The 21,686-nt window shown below is 39.3% G+C and overlaps 2 protein-coding genes across 3 annotated transcripts in view; both read right to left on the bottom strand.

Annotated features, from left to right (window-relative positions):
* The window catches only part of slc43a2b (solute carrier family 43 member 2b), a 29,195-nt gene extending 16,338 nt beyond the window's left edge, over positions 1 to 12,857 (bottom strand). Inside the window, exons 1-3 of the mRNA XM_061898591.1 lie at positions 12,739 to 12,857; positions 10,893 to 10,913; positions 545 to 2,957 (exon numbers count right to left, since the gene is read on the bottom strand). Of these exons, the coding sequence (XP_061754575.1) occupies positions 545 to 704 (160 nt within the window). The 5' untranslated portion in view covers positions 705 to 2,957; positions 10,893 to 10,913; positions 12,739 to 12,857. The remainder of the gene's footprint in view (positions 1 to 544; positions 2,958 to 10,892; positions 10,914 to 12,738) is intronic.
* The window catches only part of hephl1b (hephaestin-like 1b), a 52,632-nt gene continuing 39,963 nt past the window's right edge, over positions 9,018 to 21,686 (bottom strand). For both annotated transcript variants that reach the window (XM_061898589.1, XM_061898588.1), the window contains exons 12-20: positions 19,573 to 19,789; positions 19,367 to 19,506; positions 17,034 to 17,159; positions 15,331 to 15,437; positions 14,801 to 15,032; positions 12,972 to 13,111; positions 12,739 to 12,892; positions 10,893 to 10,913; positions 9,018 to 9,380 (exon numbers count right to left, since the gene is read on the bottom strand). In XM_061898589.1, the coding sequence (XP_061754573.1) occupies positions 9,310 to 9,380; positions 10,893 to 10,913; positions 12,739 to 12,892; positions 12,972 to 13,111; positions 14,801 to 15,032; positions 15,331 to 15,437; positions 17,034 to 17,159; positions 19,367 to 19,506; positions 19,573 to 19,789 (1,208 nt within the window). In that variant the 3' untranslated portion in view covers positions 9,018 to 9,309. The remainder of the gene's footprint in view (positions 9,381 to 10,892; positions 10,914 to 12,738; positions 12,893 to 12,971; positions 13,112 to 14,800; positions 15,033 to 15,330; positions 15,438 to 17,033; positions 17,160 to 19,366; positions 19,507 to 19,572; positions 19,790 to 21,686) is intronic.

Genomic DNA, 21,686 nt, shown 5'->3' with positions numbered 1-21,686 from the left:
GGCGGCTTCGTTAGCAGCTGTTGTTTTCATAGACTTTTAAAACAACATTGCTAGCAACTCTGGCATTTCAGGTGATTGACAAGTTTTGATGTGTTGATGCCCAATTTTTTTTCCCCTTGTCACAGGATGTTGTAAAACATTTGGTGTAAAAAGCATCTGTCTTCCTCTGATACAGTGAAGAAGTTCCGCAAGTCTGACGGCATGTTTGTTTACAATAAGCTCAAGAAAAATTTACGACAGTCGTGCATTCGCACTGAAAATGACATATTTTTACATATTATCATATTCTTTAATTTTTCAGTGTGCGGCCCAAATAGAATAAGTTTGGACACCCCTGAATTAGTGTGTTTAAGTGTAAACCACAGGCTTGGAATGCAGAGTACAAATATACAATACAATACAATACAAAATTATAGTTTAAATACCCCAAAAACTTGGTTGATCTAATTGAAACGTACCTAAAAGGTAAAGGAGAACCCCTCCATTGTTTAAACACAGTGAAAAAGCAGTGGTGTTGAATTACCCCAACAGTTGATTGACTCACCCTCGTCGCTGCAAAGGTACGAGTAGAAGCCCTCGGATTTGAGCATAATGAGGAGCGATCCCCATCCTAGAAGCACGGCCGAGAAGAGGAGATTCTCAATGATAGCGGTCACTGCCATCCACCAGCGGCGGGCGAACGCTGTTGCCAGCGTCGGAGCCATGGTCCAGGGAAGAAAATATTACAGTGGTGAAGATCTGGAGTGTAGAGAGAGACTGAGGGGAAGGAGAGGGAGTTGGTTGTGTCGCCTCACTGGCTGATGAAGACTCAGAGATCACTTTATCTGGGAAGACAAAGGAACAAGGGGGAAGGGGAGCTTTTATATTCGGCATATCGTTGCAGAAGTACTGTTAGGGCAACTTTTATGACGGCAATTAACTTTGAACCCTGCTGAAGATAACCGAATGTGCTGCCTGTGTGTTTAAGTCATCCTTCATGTTCCCATGAAAAAGGACAGCTGGAACATTATTAGACTGCGATCCCCGCTATGACTGAGTGAGCACCTATGACGGAACCACTAGAGTTCTGTTGTTTGCTGAGAAGAAAAAGCGGGCAAAACTGGTACAAACTGGACTCTGAGAGAAAAATGGGACTCATCACCTCACTGCCCCCGCACTCACTGACACCCCCCTCCCCTAAACTCCCTGCCTAATTGTCCTCAGCTATAGAGGTCCATCCAATGGAGCTTTGTCCTTGCTATTACTGTACCCTGACCAGCTGACAAGCAAGTGACTCAGTCTGGATAAATCAAGTCAGCTACTCAGGGCATCATAGTTGCGTTTGCTTTCATTCTAGTGTCTCATGTGATAACCATTAAAGTTAAAGTACCAATGATTGTCACTCACACACTAGGTGTGGTGAAATTTGTCCTCTGCATTTGACCCATCCCCTTTTAAACCCCCAGGGAGGTGAGGGGAGCAGTGAGCAGCAGTTTAAGAGATCCTAGTGACATTTTGGGCCATCCAGTATTTAATTTTCAAATAATTTTGTTTGTGTTAAATGAGTTGCAAGAGGATATATTAATTTCATAAAATATATTCCAGTCGTCACCTCTGTCACTTAACTTAAAATGTCGTTTTTCATCACACACTAATGCAAAATTTTAATTACTTGAAGGGCTTCACGGTGGCAGAGGGGTTAGTGCATCTGCCTCACAATACGAAGTTCCTGTAGTCCTGGGTTCAAATCCAGGCTCGGGATCTTTCTGTGTGGAGTTTGCATGTTCTCCCCGTGAATGCGTGGGTTCCCTCCGGGTACTCCGGCTTCCTCCCACTTCCAAAGACATGCACCAGGGGATAGGTTGATTGGCAACACTAAATTGGCCCTAGTGTGTGAATGTGAGTGTGAATGTATTCTGTCTATCTGTGTTGGCTCTGCGATGAGGTGGCGACTTGTCCAGGGTGTACCCCGCCTTCCGCCCGATTGTAGCTGAGATAGGCGCCAGCGACCCCAAAAAAGGGAACAAGCGGTAGAAAATGGATGGATGGATAATTACTTGGACTGCACTTGTACTGGCTTTCATTGCTATATTCATTTTTGTCCACCAGATGGTGCCACTGTTTCCCATTTAAAGCATGCAGCAAAATTACACACATTTTACAGTTTTCTGCAAGGGTGCATGTCACTAGGATTTAACGTGTATTTTAACAGTGTGTGTTTGTGACTGTGTCTGTGACGGTGTATGTGTTGTTATTTAAAAACAAAATTTCCCATAAAAACAGCAGCTCTATATTCACTTTTAAAGGATTAAATAACCAACATATTATTGCCATTTGCTATATATATATATACATACATATTTCTGGCTAAATTAGTTTTTGGACTTGCTTCATGTAGAAAAGAATTATTGGTAAATAAGGTATTTGCTGCAGTGTTTGGGGAGTGTTAATTTTTGGTCATCATGACCTCAAGCTTGAATAAGTTAAAAGCAGAGCATGAAAATCATTGTTGTTGCCGATCATTGACCAACATCTGGGCCTAATAGCAAATACTTATTTAAAAAAATTGTTTAACTGACTAATAAACTATTTGTTTTACTGTAAAGCCACGTGGCCTTTTCAAGGGGGTTAGAAATATAAAAGTGTAAGTATTTAGTCAGTGTATTTAAGACGGAGGTCATTTAAAAATAGGTTTTGTGCTGGAAAAATATATTAAATACAATTTTGTTCAGTATTATTTTTGTTTAAGTGTTTTTATTGAGGTAAAGCTACGCTAAATGATCTTTTATTGCTCAATAGTGAAAACATAGGGCTTACCTGTTAAGTCTGTAGGCAACACCATCCACCAACAGATTGCTGCATCTGCAAAAGGAACATACTTACATACTGTGTCTTTATATACACACACCCCCAAGGTCCCTCAAGGGTGCCTCCTACAGGCTATTGGCTGACTGATGTCGTCATCTCTGCCAAAACAGCTTCAACAAAAACAACAACAGGTCAATAGGTTAAGATTGGCGTGTACGACACAATTAACTGTTTTTTCGTAGTGTGAAAATGAATTTAAATAGTTTATTTAAAAAAAAACAACATCTAATTATGAAAATGACCCGGTTTGAGTCGACAGGGGAAGTTTAAACTGCAGGGACGCAAATGGCAGATTAGTTCAAATACATCTAGTTAAAGGTATAATGGATTCTTGTCGATAAGGATGAGTGGTGACTGTCTGGATCAATACAAGTGCTGATAAGATGCTATGGGCTGAATTTTCCCAGGAATGTATTGATTATTGCGTCTGGGAGGAAAAAAATCCCTTGGAAACAAAAAATATATATATTTGTTTGGCCTATTTAATGTTGTTTTTGTCATTGCTGGTTCGCGTGACTAAGAGCATTAACCTGTGATCAACAACATGCAAATTAGTCACTGAGTGTTTGAAAATGGATGGATGGATGTTTGTCGGTAAAGCCATCACACTAACGATGATGTGTTGTTATATGTCGTTACCAACCGGTCAATGTCTGGGATTAAGTCCTATTGTCGTTTGATTAATTGGTCATTGAGTAATCAAACTGCATGAAAGGACAGTATTTACTTACAGTAAAAGTAAAAAAATACCATAATTTAACAAAGACACACAGATATTTTTATTTTATTTACAATCACTGTCCTGTAATAATAATTAAAAAAAACAGTAAGATTTAAAAAAACCTGTTAAGCTGCATCTTGATGCACTAAATTAATCAAACTCAAGACTGTAACAATAGCTTATAAATCACAGCGCAGGCTCCAATCTGAATATGGTACTAAAAAAATAAATGTGCTAGCAACGCTGTGATATTTTACATTTGTAAAAATGCTAAAATCAATCTAACATTGTTGTGATAAGAAAACTTAGTCCAAATTTATGTTATTCTGTGTTAATATGAGGTGTATCCCTGGCTAAATTGGGACCCTAGGCAGAATTTTATTTGATACCTTACCATAACAGCATTTTTTCACAGTTTGTTATTTATGACAAACGATTTTCAAACTTTATGACCGTAAAGACAAGATCACAGGTACAAGCGGCCGAAATTAGTTTCCTTTGCCGGGTGGCGGGGCTCTCTCTTAGAATTAGGGTGAGAAGCTCTGCCATCTGGGAGGAGCTCAAAGTAAAGCCGCTGCTCTTCCACATCGAGAGAAGCCAGATGAGGTGGTTCGGGCATCTGGTCAGGATGCCACCCGAACGCTTCCCTAGGGAGGTGTTTAGGGCACGTCCAACCGGTAGGACGCCACGGGGAAGACCCAGGGCACGATGGGAAGACTATGTCTCCCGGCTGGCCTGGGAACGCCTCGGGATCCCCCGGGTAGAGCTGGACAAAGTGGCTGGGGAGAGGAAAGTCTGGGCTTCCATGCTTAGGCTGCTGCCCCCGCGACCCGACCTCGGATAAGCGGAAGAAGATGGATGGATTTTTAAACTTTTTTAATCAAACTTGAATTTGATTTAGTGCATGTTTTGAACAAAAACAAATTCATGGCAAATAAATATGTTTAGGGCAAAATAACAAATGTTGCACAATTAAGCATTCATTTACAAATATGACACATCTTTGACTGGGATTCGAATTCAGCTCAACTGTTGTGTTTAGTTTGAGGTCACATTTGAAAGGATCAGATTCCAATGGGATTCAGACTACTTCCTGATATGGCCTGAATCTGATGGAAAAAGATCAGATTTGGAGAGTTTAAACGGGCAAAAAAGTCTGATCTGTGACACTTGAGTGCAAAAAAAAAAATCAGATTTGGTGTGCAGTGTAAACGGGACCATTAGTAATAACATGTGGCCGATTAAGCTTTTCAATCTGGCCCGCCGGACATTCCCAATTTTTTTTTAAGGTCTTTAAGATGGAAAGTGTAGCTGCCATTATGATGTGCAGTGATGTTTTCAAATTACCATAAGTCTTGAACTATACAACATATTTCAATGGTTGGAATCTGCGCTTTTGCATTATATTTTAGTGACTAGTGTTGTCCTAAAACCAATATTATTTTGAAAGTTTTCGGTACTTTGATACTTTTCAAAATAAAATGGACCAGAAAAAAATTGCACTGTTGGCTTTTTGGTGTGGCGGACCGATAATTTTCAGAGACGGTATGGTACCGAATATGATTCATTAGTATCGCGATACGATACTAATACCTGTGTAAAACTCTACTATTTACTATGGTAATCTACGTCACAGCAGGTCAGACAAGGCACCTGGCAGTGTAGGTGGGGGTGGGGGTGGGGTGTTTCTAAAGCTAAGTGATATATCACATATGTCAGATTGTAGATGTTTTGTTTTTTTCCCCCTTCACGTTCATATTTCGCTGTGTTTGTTGCATTTGTCTTGATTGTAAATTATGTAAATTGAGAGGGGGTGTGACGTTCATATGTTTTTAATATTCAGGGTTTTATCGTTCATATAAAAGAAAATTCCATTTCGATTTTAAGGCGGTCTGTCATGACATTTTTAGCATTCAATCAGACTTTATTGTGAGGTTCTGTATTAGTTTTCCTAATTGCAGCCTGTCAGTGGAAGTGGATACTTCATGACGGCATCAGGTTTCGGTAAACAAAGTTAATTTTCACCAGCCAAATTCTTGGTGTATCACTTGTCAATACTGCGAAAACAATAGGCTACATGTAATATATGAATTTATATTTTAAATCCGGAGAAACAGTGATTTTTGAAGGACAGGAATTAACGCTGTGGCGCATTTGCTTACATGTGAGTTGGAAAAAAAAGCTAAAGTAGATCCACGTTGATGTCCATGTCTCCTCGACTTAATAGCCAATAAAAGATTAGAACCTTCCCAAATATATTACACTATTTTTATCCATTCATATATTACTTTAATTAACACACATTTTTAACATGTGGCAACTTTTATGTGATTTTGTATTAAAAGTAGAGACTTCCTTGTTAATTTATGGAATCCGGTCAACTTAATTTGTTTTTTTCATTTTATTGAACTGCGCATGCAAGTTATGTCAAGGCCACATTGAGGTCTGTGCACGTTTACACCGTAGTCTGAGAAATATCACATTTTACTTGCAGTGTAAACAGTCAGCTGGAAAAAAATCAGATACAAAACAATCCGATTTGGGACACTTTGGCCTGCAGTGGAAACGGGACCTCTGACACTTCCTTTCACTTTCACATTCTGTGCGCAAGGCTGTGCATTGCATCAGCAGCCTATTTGTGCATATGAAATGACTAAAACGCAAGAAAATGCACAGTGAAAGATGTCTCGTTATGTAGGAGGCATACTTTCGTAAAATATTTCCTCAATATAAAAAAAAAAAACAACATTAAAAAAACAGCAGACACCAATATGCAACAATTGAATTATTTTATTCAGCTCTATGAGTCATCCACCAGCAATAAAATTATAAAATGTAATTGCTGAATAGACAATACGTCTAAAATTGTTATTTCTGACTGTCCACCAAAATGATAACACACGTATATCCACCAGCCATGCGTGGAACTGTAAGATTGCAAGTCCTTCTGACACTTGCTAAATAAAATGCATAATAGTGCTCACAAAACGGCAATGAGTGTTGATAAATGACATTGCACATGCTAAATACTTATATTTGCTTTATCTGCTACCAGTATTGTGGGCGTATTGATGATCAGCATGTATTTTGCTTATCAATGAAGACACAGACGCAAAATGGATTGCACCCCTTGTTCTGCTCACTTAACAGGCACAATCTACTTTGCATTCGCTTAATCGATCAGCTTTACGTGTGCTACCGGGTTTGCACGTGACTTATCAATCAATCAATCAATGTTTACTTATATAGCCCTAAATCACTAGTGTCTCAAAGGGCTGCACAAACCACTACGACATCCTCGGTAGGCCCACATAAGGGCAAGGAAAACTCACACCCAGTGGGACGTCGGTGACAATGATGACTATGAGAACCTTGGAGAGGAGGAAAGCAATGGATGTCGAGCGGGTCCAACATGATACTGTGAAAGTTCAATCCATAATGGATCCAACACAGTCGCGAGAGTCCAGTCCAAAGCGGATCCAACACAGCAGCGAGAGTCCCGTTCACAGCGGAGCCAGCAGGAAACCATCCCAAGCGGAGGCGGATCAGCAGCGCAGATATGTCCCCAGCCGATACACAGGCAAGCAGTACATGGCCACCGGATCGGACCGGACCCCCTCCACAAGGGAGAGTGGGACATAGAAGAAAAAGAAAAGAAACGGCAGATCAACTGGTCTAAAAAGGGAGTCTATTTAAAGGCTAGAGTATACAAATGAGTTTTAAGGTGAGATTTAAATGCTTCTACTGAGGTGGCATCTCGAACTGTTACCGGGAGGGCATTCCAGATTACTGGAGCCCGAACGGAAAACGCTCTATAGCCCGCAGACTTTTTTTGGGCTTTGGGAATCACTAATAAGCCGGAGTCCTTTGAACGCAGATTTCTTGCCGGGACATATGGTACAATACAATCGGCAAGATAGGATGGAGCTAGACCGTGTAGTATTTTATACGTAAGTAGTAAAACCTTAAAGTCACATCTTAAGTGCACAGGAAGCCAGTGCAGGTGAGCCAGTACAGGCGTAATGTGATCAAACTTTCTAGTTCTTGTCAAAAGTCTAGCAGCCGCATTTTGTACCAACTGTAATCTTTTAATGCTAGACATGGGGAGACCCGAAAATAATACGTTACAGTAATCGAGGCGAGACGTAACAAACGCATGGATAATGATCTCAGCGTCTTTAGTGGACAGAATGGAGCGAATTTTAGCGATATTACGGAGATGAAAGAAGGCCGTTTTAGTAATGCTTTTAATGTGTGCCTCAAAGGAGAGAGTTGGGTCAAAGATAATACCTAGATTCTTTACCGTGTCGCCTTGGTTGTCAAATGTTAGAGTTGTATTATTAAATAGAGTTCGGTGTCTAGCAGGACCGATAATCAGCATTTCTGTTTTTTTGGCGTTGAGTTGCAAAAAGTTAGCGGACATCCATTGTTTAATTTCATTAAGACACGCCTCCAGCTGACTACAATCCGGCGTGTTGGTCAGCTTTAGGGGCATGTAGAGTTGGGTGTCATCAGCATAACAGTGAAAGCTAACACCGTATTTGCGTATGATGTCACCTAGCGGCAGCATGTAGATGCTGAAGAGTGCAGGGCCAAAGACCGAACCCTGGGGAACTCCACACGTTACCTTAACGTAGTCCGAGGTCACATTGTTATGGGAGACACACTGCATCCTATCAGTAAGATAAGAGTTAAACCAAGACAGGGCTAAGTCTGACATACCAATTTGTGTTTTGATACGTTCTAATAAAATATTATGATCGACGGTATCGAAAGCAGCGCTAAGATCGAGGAGCAGCAACATAGATGACACATCAGAATCCATCGTTAGCAATAGATCATTAGTCATTTTTGCAAGGGCTGTCTCCGTGGAGTGATTTGCCCTGACTTAGTACAGTATATGCAAACCTTCAATAAATAAGGCTCTTAGTTGCAGCGTCATGCATCAATTTTCTGTACTTTGTTTCACCTCAGATTTTATTGCAAGAAAAAGGGCCAATTTGGGGGAATGGATGTATTGATTACCATGAATTGATAAAAGTGGACAAGTTGAAAAACTTATTCTGGTTACCATTTAGTGGTCAATTGTACGGAATATGTACTGTACTGTGCAACCTACTAATAAAAGTTTCAATCAATCAAAAAAGTATGCACATTTTGACTAAGAGAAAAACACAGCTGAATGAGCAGAATCTTTTCAAATTATGTTCTAGCTAAATGCAATAAAAAAATGTATTGGGTGCCTTTTAAAAAATGTGAAATATTTTATATTAAGCAGGATTTTGAAATTATTCCAGCTCAAGAGACAAATCCTCCCTTCTTAAAGTACATCATGTCATAACATCAACCATTTTTGGCAAGCATATTGTCACATATCATTGCTGCATGTACAAGCAGGCCTCACCAAACATGAATCAAACGAGAATGAATTAGTGCCACCCTGTGGATGTACATATTTAGCAAGCAGCTTTATTGTACGGTACATTCGTATCAAATATTTGGTGCAGCAGTGCTTGGCAAAACCAGACGAGTAAATGACGCTAAATATAGTGCAACATGATAGAAAATCGAAAGATTTCGCATACAGGATACATAAAAAGATTCTATGGTCATCACATTCACTTTAAGTCACGCCATGATTGTACAGTCTATATATTGTGAAACAAATCAAGCAAACATAAACTCAATTGTGATTTTGCCCTTTTTTTTCTCCAGTGTATTTTTACAGTCCCCGGAGTTCATCAGTGCACAACCACAAGTCCAAATGTGAGGAAGAGCAGCAGCATCCATACGGAGCCTTCAGTAGCAGGTGCTGTAGTACGTAAGACAAATGACAGCAATTTAAACCCACTCTCCTTTACTATCCTTTTATTTTGCTACAATAATCTATGTGTATATATATATATATATATATATATATATATATATATATATATATATATATAAAAGGGAATAAGCGGTAGGAAATGGATATATATATATACATATATATATATATATATATATATATGTATATATATATATATATATATATGTATATATATATATATATATATATATATATATATATATATATATATATATATATATATATATATATATAGAGTGGCAGGCCGTGCGTTTCCCACCTTGGCCTTCAGTGATGTCCGACTTCAATGATTACCTCTCAAAATACCATCATTTATGTCACCACATGACCATTGCTTGAAAAATACTATACAGAAACACATTCACTCTGTATTGAACCACATCAACAGTGTACAAAAATGGGTTATTTTCTTGCGCATTTAAAAATCAAAAAACCTGCATCATCTATTAAAACATATCTTATGTGGTACTGTCAAAATAAAAATTGCAAAAAAAAATCTAACGTGAAAAAATTAAGAAAAACAATATTAGAAGATTCAATTTGAAGAACCCATTCGACGCCGTATAAGCAAGTGGTGCCGCTCGATGTGTGGCGGCCATTTCCCCATTTCATCACCGGGACAGCTGAGCTAGCGTACGGGGTTGACCGACATCGTTTCACAAGATGTAGTTTCTCTTTAAAAATCCTTCTTGAAAATGGCCTTGCAAATATATGTGTTGTCTTGTCTAATCATAAAAGATGCAGACGAGGCGTGTTGGCTGACTTCTTAAAGTTTACTCTACAACGTGCTTATCAAAAACATCCAACAACTTAAACGGGGCTACTGCGCATGCTCATCACTACTGTGGCATGCTGGGTAATAATGGTCCTATGTTACGTAGCTCATAACATCACAGTATATATCTGCCTTAGGCCATATACCTTACTGACAACAACCTATAATCTGATTGTCTATCACAACTAATGTTTGTGTCTGTTCACTTACAGTGCACGGATGCCCGCATTGTTGATTCTGAAGGCCTCGGGCAGATTTGGTACAGCATGGCAACATACTATAGTTGAATTCTGATTGGATAAAAACTCTACCACCTAAAAACAACAGCGCTGGAAGGAGCATAATATGACATGAAGAGAAAATGAATACTTTTAGATATTTAGGGAAAGTAACAAAAAAATTACTTTTATCTTTAATTATGATCATGATTTCTGGTTAAGTTAGGCCAGCAGAGAAGGCCTTTCTGGCCCTGACGGCACATCACTGTATGTATACAGTCCATTCATCCATCCATTTTCTACCGCTTATCCCCTTTGGGATCGCGGGGGGTGCTGGTGCCTATCTCAGCTAAAATCGGGGGGAAGGTGGCTTACACCCTGGACAAGTCGACTCCTCATCGCAGAGCGTATATATACAGTATATATGTAAATAGGATAATTATAAAATAGATCATATCTTACCATGAGTAGAGTTTTTGGGATCTGAAAAAAAGGCAAATGGTAATAAGTGAGCGATATCCTCTGTGGTCTGTGTTAAACAAATGTATGTACAGTGGTACCTCAACTTAAGAGTGTTTTGAGATAACAGCTGTCTATAAGTTAATTGTTATGCTTTAGGTTGCAAGCAAAAATTTGAGTTACAAGCATCCCAGCTATTAGTTAAAATTGAATTGTGACAAGCTACGCCAAATGTCACAATGCAGGCTAAAGTGGATCAAATCAGATTTTTATTTAAATATTATTTTTTTTCCGAGCTGACTGTGTAGTATAAGAATTAAATATGTTTTTTATTAGACTCCATTATAAACACACAGGCCGCAATGTGGCCCCAATGTGGTCTCGACGTCACTTGCAAGTGCGGTTCGCTAAGGTGAAAACAAGGGAAGTTTACTGGATTCCATAAATGAACAAGGAAGTCACTACTACACGAGAAAACATAGACGCCACAGATCAGCTTGTTAGTGGTTTGAAAAGATCTGATTCCAAACATGTTCAGACTACATCTTTATGTGGCCTAGATCTGATGCGAAAATATCAGATCTTGAACACTTTGGAGCATTTGGACTGGCAAAAAAAAAATCTGATCTGTGTCACTTGGGGGCAAAAAAAATCAGATTTGGTGTCCATTGTAAATTGAGCCAAACTGGATCCAGTAAAATTAGCCCCAAAACATCTGGTCTTAAATGCTAGCATTTCCTTATAGGGGGATATTGACATCTTTTTGTTTTTCAAACTTGCGAACAAAGAATGAGTGTAAAGGACATTGCTGAGTGGAATATATTAATTAGATAAATAAATAAATCATCAAAAAAATGATCGACCAAGGTGAAGCAGTTTGAGCGTACACAGTAAAAAATGTTTTATTCTATATTCACAGCAAATTACTAGCTATTAATTGAATTCATTTCAAAGTAACATCTAAAGTAATTTACTGTGAAATATCTTTACAGAAATTTCCTGTGAATGCAGAGCTGTGATTTTACGGTCAATTACAATAAAGTTGCACATAAATGCTGTAACTTCACAATCGTGATGTTATAGTTACAGTACTTACAATAGAATTACATCTGTATACTGTAACTTTACACTTGTAATTTATGTACTCCCTCGGTCTAACAGTATATCGTCACCTACTGTACAAGTGTGTGAAACATAGTCTAAGGAACCTCGCACGAGACAAATCAGTTTGAATTGACAGCAATATTTGGTGATATTAGAGAGGACTTTGATTACAGTAGTTTATTTTTGAAATAACAGTTAATTACTGCAAAATATAAGGGCATTGAGATTTTTAAAGTAATTTGTTGTAATGTTGCAGTACATTTTGTTACAGTATTTTACTGTGGAAAAAATGCTGTTAAATCCAGGTAAATATTAGTATGCACCATGCTGATGCAGAATGAGTTTGACGCCAGCCAGGGATGTTACATAATATTAAACGGCGGACATTTATCCATGAAATTATGGTAAAGCTGCTGATGGTGTGTTTGAGGGAGAACGTAGCTGGTAGGAGATAGCATAGAAGTTAATTTTCCATACTAAATGCTGTACATTATTATTACATTACTTCATAAAACTACTGAAATTGTTTGAAGTGCATTCTATTGTATTGTTTTTATATAATATTTCTTATCTAAAAGTTTTTTTTTCTTTTTAAAAGACATGTTACAGTTTAAAATTGTGCTGTTTTTTGGGGGGGGGGGGCACTTGATTTCAATGGGAGACATTGATTTTAAGTGTTTTAAGAGCGCCATCAAAGAACCAATTAATGTTGTGAGTTGAGGTACTACTGTAATATTGGACCCACCTTTGATGGTAAAAGTGGTCTCCATGCCTGCATGGATATGGTCGGTCACGTGACAGTGGAGCAGCCAAGTTCCCGGGTTTCCAACCACCATCTCCACCGTTTGAAAAGTCCCCGGAAAGAGGTCAAAGACGTCTGCGCGGTGCACGCGGTCAGTCTGACAAAAAGAGACAGATAATATTGCTGACACGATAAATAAATCAAATTATTTTTACCCCACTCTTTGTGTGATTCACCTTGTAGGTAAAAGTCTCAGCGTGAAAGTGTACGGTGTGGATGTCCACCTCGTTGCCCATCCCCAGTAAGTACCAGTTCACCTTTTGGCCCTGGGTCATCTCCAATCCTCGTAGGTTACCATACAATTTACCATTAATCCCTACAAAACAAAGATTGAAACCAGAGATCGAATAATGCTTGAGAAACAAAATATTTTTCAGGCTAAATCTGTGAAACCGAATATTGGACTTGAACAAAATTAGGCACATTTGCACAATCTAATGAGATTTAATGAACGACAGTGGAGTGAATACAGTGTAACCTACAAAGAGAGCTCTATTCACTTTATAAGGGGTCCCAAAACTACAATCTGCATGGCGGATCCAGCCGGCCCGCTAGCATTCACAATCTGGAAAGCCAATCTGGTCCAATGTTAAAAAAATATTTTTTTTATCTGTAAAAAAAGTATGGGAGACTACTCTTGTTGCCTTTAATTAATGTATTTAGTTTTTGGCGTAGCCGGACCTGAGTAGAAAGGGATAGAAAGAAGAAAAAATAAATAAGACACAGATAAATATGCGGGGACAAAACAAAAAAAAATTAAAATAATAATAAATCTAATCTGCTGAGTCAACATGTCCTTTGTATTAGTTTTAGTTCGGTATAGCAGAATCGCAGCCGTGTTCATTCAAAAGCGCGTTGAGATAATTGCTAATTTAGCATGCTTTGAACGCCGTCATCGTGACAGATTTATGGCCGTATTTCTAAAACAACCGTACCATTTAAGTTGATATTGTAGCCAATCCTTTTCCCTATATATATAATTTCTAAAGAAAATTGTTTTTTTTGGAGTTTTTGACTATTTTTTGCCCATTTTTTGTGTTTAGCTTACTTTTTCAATTAATGCTGAAGTGGCATAGCAGTTTTGAATTAGGAGATATTGACACTTTTTCTTCTCCCTTGGACCTATCAACCTGTTGTTTACCTTCTCAAATAAGCTTTGAACATTATCCGGAATATAAATATAATTAGCTGTATTGGATTGAACTGAATTTAGTTGTAAATGTAGTCTTTGTGTTTATTTATCATAAATAAACACAAATAGTGTTGGATCCACTATGTATCATGTTGTTTGTGTTGTGGTTTGTGCAGCCCTTTGAGACACTAGTGATTTAGGGCTCTATAAATAATCATTGATTGATTGATACGTGGATAGGTTGATTGGCAACACTAAAATTGGCCCTAGAATGTGAATGTTGGCTGTTCAACAGTGTTGGCAATGAGGTGGCAACTTGTCCAGGGTGTACGCCGCCTACCGCCCGAATGCAGCTGAGATAGGCTCCATTACCCCCTGCGGCCCCGAAAAGGATAAGCGGTAAAAAATGGATGGATGGATTGGTTACTTATTGTAAATACAAATAGTAGTAGTAAACCCTCATTTACTGCTGTTATTTGGTTCCGGGCTTTGTCGTGGTAAAAGATTACCCGCGAAGTAGGAATTTTATAAATGTAAAATTCTCATAGCTGGAGCATAAAAAACTGTTGAAGGCTTTCCTAAATATAGTTTAACATTAAGGAAGCCCTCTAGACATGAAATAGCACCCACATGGTCACCTTTACAAGTTGCAAACTACCGAAGCAACGATTTTATTACAATACTCACTGGCTGTAGCTTTTTGGCTTGTTTAAACAAGTAATTTTATAGACAGAAACGGGGCCACAAACCAAATCTTGTTTAGGGCCACAAAAAATCTATGGTCGGTCCTGGATGCAACAAGGGCGTTAACTCCATAAGTGATGAATTGACAGAGACAGAAATTTGACATAAGTGATCCAATCCTTATGTTACCGTGCATCTTGTTGCTCTCCTCAAAGGCTTCATCTGGTGTGAAGTTGTCAGGGTTCTGCTCCAGGTACTTTTTGATGTTGTCTTTCAGATAGTGAGACTGGTTTTCATCATGGACAATAAAAAGCAATGCGAACTCCTTCTCCACGTCTGTCCTCTGTCGATCGGGCCCCTTGCCCCTCAGAGTCCCACGCCTGCAGACTACCAGCGGGCCCAGAAGACCACTGTATAAATCCTGAACATACACAAATGCTCTATCATTAACATGTCACGTGTCCTCTTGGGTTTAAACCTACACTGTAAAGGCAATGTGCTTTCAAGAGAAATTGTCTTAGGTCGATTTAGATCCAGGGAGAACAAAGCGATCTTGCCAAAATTGTAACAAAGTAATAATCTGTGTACTAACTATTTTGTCCACATGCTATATTTCAAATCCTATATATTTCAGCCAAGTTAACAATTAACATTGTGATGACACACTGTAAACATTGTGGGCTTCCATGTGACTTTTACTGTATCCAGGCAAGGTGTACCTTGATGAAATCAACGTCTGAGTAGTAGGCGTAGGAAATGCAGTTTGGGTCCGAGTCCCCCGGTCCAGAGCGCTCAGGTACATCCCACTGCACCGTCATCACATAGCCTGTTAACACATAATAGATACATAAGCACCGTTTGACGTGTTCTACATTTACTAAAGGGTTGCTTGTATTAAAACACAGGAAAAACACAAAAGCTGATCTACTAAGCTTGTCCGCAGGAGATTGCGTCTCTTAAGTGAGCAAAATAAGGAGCACAATCCATTTAGCATTTCTGTCTTCATGAATATGCATAATATATGCTGATTATTAGAACTCCTATAGTACTGGGAGAAGGAGATGCAAATACAATAATTTAGCACTCACAATTTGATTTATCAAGACTGCAGTTGCTGTTTTGCCCCTACATTTAGATTGTCAGAAATGTGTGTGCAAACTGGCAGTTGCAAAGAAATGGCTGTGAGAATGGAGGTGATTGCACTGCGAAGACAGATGATTGGGAGAGAATCCTCCATTGCGTGTGTCAACAGATATGGACTGTGAGAAATAAAAAAAATATTAGACATATTGCCGCTGCGCCTCCACATGGAGAGGAGCCAGATGAGGTGGTTCGGGCATCTGGTCAGGATGCCACCCGAACGCCTCCCTGGGGAGGTGTTTAGGGCACGTCCAACCGGTAGGAGGCCACGGGGAAGACCCAAGACACGTTAGGAAGACTATGTCTCCAGGCTGGCCTAGGAACGCCTCGGGATCCCCCGGGAAGAGCTGGAAGAAGTGGCTGGGGAGAGGAAAATCTGGGCTTCCCTGCTTAGGCTGCTGCCCCCGTGACCCTACCTCGGATAAGCGAAAGAAGATTAATGGATGGACGGATGGTCTATTCAGCAATATAATTTTATAATTGTATAGCTGTTTGATGACTTCAAAATTTATAAAAAAAAATTCCGCTTGTTTGGATGTTTGCTTGCGTTTTGTTAATGGCTTTCGTTTTTTTCATGTAGCAGATACTTCATTATTATATATCCTATATGAAAAAACTTCTCGCAACATAAATGTTTACATGCATTTTTTGGCCCACTCCAAATGCACCTACATCAGCGGCACCTACATCAGCGGCACCTACCATAGTGCATCTAAGCTTCGGTGTGCTAAAAATTAGGTTCTGTTGTCTAGATTACAATTCTTTCATCGCACAAAAGGTGGCGTGAAATGCATGTTGCGCAACATAACGAAACGGCACATGTTGGACCGTTGGAGCAAAAGATGTCATGAATGTGGAGGGAAATCATTGTCTATAGGAACAGCCTCTATAGTGCATGCAAAATCCTCATTTACAGTAAATAGGGCTGTCTGGACCCCTTTTGTACTTGTCATCAATTGTCATCAACATGCCCTCTGTGGAAGTTTATAGTTTGCACATGTTGTTTAGCGCGTAAGTTGCTGGTAAGGCAGCCTTGCCAGCAACTTGAGGGATCCAGGTTCGATCCCTGTTTCCGCCATCCTAGTTTCTGCCGTTGTGTCCTTGGGCAAGACACTTTACCCACCTGCTCCCAGTGCCACCCACACTGATTTAAATGTAACTTAGATATTGGGTTTCACTATGTAAAGCGCTTTGAGTCACTAGAGAAAAGCGCTAAATAAATATAATTCACTTCACTTCACATCTTAGTAAATCAGGCCCTCAGTTTCTCTTGCATTCTTACCGGGTTCCACAGCAATTGAAGTGCCACTGGCTTGAACTCCATGTGCATTAATGTTATATGGATAGCTGGCTTTGTTCTTGAATGTAATCACGATCTGTTCTCCCACCTCTGCCTTGATGACTGGACCTATACGGGAAAAAGATGAATATCTTAACATTAAAAAGACCCTTAAATTACTCCTACCGAGCTTACATGTACAATATATCACAACAGTGATTACGTTGCTCTCATTTCAGCAAACATTTTAATGATATCTTCTCAAGGGACAAAACTATGAATGAAATTGATATTCTTGTGAGTAGTCAGTGTACAGCTTGTATAGATTTTCTATCCATTGAAAATGAGTCAACACACAAATAGTTGGCAAAATGAGTAGCAAAATCACTGTGTCTTAACTGCTGTAAAAAACGGCAATAATAATGTCTGGGGCTGCATACATGTATTGACGTTTTCTGTGACATTATGATGCAGAGCATGATACCATCCATTGGGAAAATGAGCCACATGACATTTTTCCAACACGGTAATGACACCAAACACTTCGAAGATGCTAAAGGGACGGCGTGGCGCAGTGGTAGAGTGGCCGTGCGCAACCCGAGGGTCACTGGTTCAAATCCCACCTAGAACCAACCTCTTCACGTCCGTTGTGTCCTGAGCAAGACACTTCACCCTTGCTCCTGATGGGTGCTGGTTGGCGCCTTGCATGGCAGCTCCCTCCATCAGTGTGTGAATGTGTGTGTGAATGGGTAAATGTGGAAGTAGTGTCAAAGCGCTTTGAGTACCTTGAAGGTAGAAAAGCGCTAGATGATGGAGTATGTCTCCTCCAAGGCTAAACCTAATGTAGCATCCCTAAAGGGAAACTACACTTTTTGGGGGAATTTTGCCTATCGTTCACAATCATTATGAAAGACGTGACCATAAAGGGTTTTTAAAAATGCATTTCAACTTGTAAAATAACATAAATAAAAGTCCGCTGGAAGCAGAGTCAATGACAGGTCCGCCATTTCGGCCATAAAATCTAATAAAAAACAATTCAAAAACCGCCAACAATACTCCATTTACATTTTGTGACTTCAATATTAACAAAGTATTAGTGATATTGTTATTACAAGCGATAATGCAGACAAACTATTAATAGCAGCGCTGTGATCACAAGCATGTGTTGATATGATTGACTGGCGAGGTGTTTCCTTGCTTCCTTGCTCCCCTGAAGTATTTTGTAGATCGTAAATTGCGCATCTCACCTGGACAGAAGAAGTCTGAGGACGTATTCTGACAAGTCGGTACACTTTGACAGCCATTTAGGACCCGGAAATAGCCAAAACGACACGAAAAGACGCTTGGTTTCCGTCCCGTTTCTTCGTGAGGATTATGGTCATTCTTCATCTAAATGGGAATATATGAACATATAGCAGTCTGCATCCTAATGACAGCAGACATTGTACAGTAAGTGATGTTTTATTATGTTTGTTGGCTGTCATAAAGTCTGCGGTAAGTAATTATTGCTCTGTTTTATGCTTAAAATTAGCAATATACGTAAATATTAAATGTTATTATAAATGTGCCCGTTACTACAATACATATGTATACAAAACCTTAATGAAGGTCTTTGGATGTTTCTTTTTTTAAAGATGTGGGATCTGAGCCGAGGATGTCATTGTGGCTTGTGCAGCCTTTTGAGACATTTGTAATTAAGGGCTGTATAAGTAAACTTTGATTGACTGATTGAACGGCTTTATTGGCAGAATAGAGCAGCTCCCATAGGGTCGATTGATTTAGAATGCAAAAATAAATCGTCATGTCTCTCATAGGCAAAATTCCCAAAAAACAACTGAAATGTTGAGGTCGACTTACAAGACATTTTGCCTCTCATGAATTCATAGGCACAGCTTGGGGGAAAAAAGGTCTACCAACACAATTGAGGTTTAAATAAAATGTCTCTCCACATAAAAACACATTCATTGGCTGTCATTCACATTTTGTCCAAGTCAGAAAAATCAACCACTGATGACTAGCACTTAACACCTTCCGTTGTAGCTTTGATTAAGTACGAAGGGCACATCTGAAGCAAAGGTGGTTGTGTCGTGTTGGAACATGTTCACTATGAAGTGTATTCACTTGTGTTGCCAACTATTTAACCAAAAATGTCAATGGGTTTAGACTTTTTTGGACACTAATGACTACGTCAAAGCCAATCTTCATTTAACTTCAATCTTCATCACTTGAGAAGAATAACTGTACTAAAGTAGGAGTGTAAATATTTTTTTGATTTTTTTTGCACATCCTTTTTTAATTAGCTATTCTATAGATAAACCAACAGACTTCATAATTACCCAAAATTTCCAAGTGCTGTTGGTTGCCATTCCTTCTCTTCTGAACTCTGAAGGTGTCATCAGTGTATTCTCGATACACCGCCTTCTTGTAGCGGGAACCAATTTGATTTGGCCCTTTACCCACAAATTCATCGCCTGGACTGGAATAAAAGCAATAGCGTTTACATTGACTAATACATTTTATCTCACATCCCAGGCCTGCATACCTGTCCTCGGCTGTGCTGTGGTGTTTCTCCAGCTCCCACTGCCTGTCAGGCGAGTAGTCCCACTCTACTTCTTCAGCCGCGATAAAATACTCAACCGTGTTGGTAGGCACAGTGTGCATGCTCTTTATGTTGCGGCCCGGGCAGGAGGTCACCCTGTACTGTTGCCTCATTCCGGCTGAATAGTGGTCTGTTACCCTGCAGCTCACCTCGTAAGTGTCTGTCAGATAAAAAAAAAGAAGAAGACACACTTTATACACTTGTAGGAGCTTTCACACAGAGCAACTTATTCTGATAACTACAACAATTCCTGTGGAAATTTTGAATGGGCCTGCTACTGTACAGGTTGTGAACCTCTGGCCCAACTTGGCCTTTTAAACAACAGTTGGGCCACTCAACTTCAGAGAGGCCCAACTTACGTTTTTAGCGCTAAGAGCAAATTTTTCAAGTCATATTTTAACAAGACCCTTTTGGGTTAACTCTAAATTCTTGCACTTTTGGATAATTTGACTGCAGAGTCAGGGCAGTTGTTAGTATTTCTGGGCCTCCTGATTAGTTTGTCTGTGTTAACACTTATAATAACAATATCACTAAGACTTGGTTAATATTCAAGATTGGCCTGGGCGATATATCGATATACGCGATATATTGCGGGTTTGTCTTTGTGCGATATATAAAATGACGATATTGCGATATTCGACTATACGTTCTCACGCAGTTGCTTTTAGCTGCGGGCATTACAATACAGATCTTCCCACTCCTTGTGTCTCCTTCTCAGAGTGTAAGCGCACCTTCTTCCATACGTCACATACATATACGACCTCGTGGAGCAGAGAGGTAGCAGCATGGGTAACGTTAGCTGTGATGCTAGCGAAGCCGCGCAAGTGGTAATACGAGAGAAAGAAGGTGCGAATGAAGGAAAAATGTATTCTCAAGAAAAACAGTAGGGGGTCCATCGTCTGGCGGTGGTTCGGCTTCAAGCGGGAAGATGTCGAATAGACAACTTTAATTTGTCAAGTGTGGGGCACAAGCGTTGCTACCAAAAGTAGCATTACTGCTAATATGTAGCATCAGTTGAAAAGTCACCTGCTAATAACTTTAATAAATATAGTTTTGGTCAATTGACTTAGTTGTGATTTCCTTCTCTGCATGAAAGTTTAAAATAATGCAGTATGAACAATAATGTTTTAATGTAGACACATAGAATCATCATACTGCTGTGATTATATGTATCAAGTGTTCATTCAAGGCTAAGGCAAAATATTGAGATATATAACGTGTATCGCGATATGGCCTAAAAAATATCGAGATATTAAAAAAAGGCTATATCGCCCAGCCCTAATTCAAGTCACGAAATGGAAATTAAGTATTGTTGGCGCTTTTTTAATTTTGAATGAGAATTCAATTTTAGCATGATACATCCCATATTTCACATATTTTTATTTCTCTTTACAACATGTCCAAAAAGGTGTAGGAAAAAGCAAAATGTATTTAATCCTACCTCCTTTCCACTAAATAGCAACGACAAACACATATGTTCGCTTACTGTTCTCAATTTGTTACCTAATTTACATCAATTAATTTTAAATACAAATGTTCTCCTGCAGTATTGTTAAGTCTGTTATGCTATACATAATGCCATTAATAATATATATAGGCGTTTATCATACTTATCTTGTATTGTACTTTGTAAACACTTAAACAGCATTAAATTAGTACATTGTTTGATTTCTTTGCATAATCCATTCCATAATTTAATCTCACACAGTAAATGTTTTAAGTGTTGCACATGCATGCTAAGGTTTTAAGTTACATTTTTCTCTAAGGTTATATTTCTTTTATTTTTCTGAGAAACAGGGTATAATTGGTTTGTGCACAGAGTGGCCCATCTTAAGTATTTTTTGTGATAAGGGACGGCGTGGCGCAGTGGGAGAGTGGCCGTGCGCAACCCGAGCGTCCCTGGTTCAATTCCCACCTAGTACCAACCTCGCCACGTCCGTTGTGTCCTGAGCAAGACACTTCACCCTTGCTCCTGATGGGTGCTGGTTAGCGCCTTGCATGGCAGCTCCTTCCATCAGTGTGTGAATGTGTGTGTGAATGGGTAAATGTGGAAGTAG

Source organism: Nerophis ophidion, linkage group LG04 (genome assembly GCF_033978795.1).
Source record: "Nerophis ophidion isolate RoL-2023_Sa linkage group LG04, RoL_Noph_v1.0, whole genome shotgun sequence".
In the NCBI taxonomy this organism is placed as follows: Eukaryota; Metazoa; Chordata; class Actinopteri; order Syngnathiformes; family Syngnathidae; genus Nerophis; species Nerophis ophidion.
The sequence above is the reverse complement of the archived record's forward strand: the minus strand, read 5'-3'. Positions and strand labels throughout refer to the sequence as shown.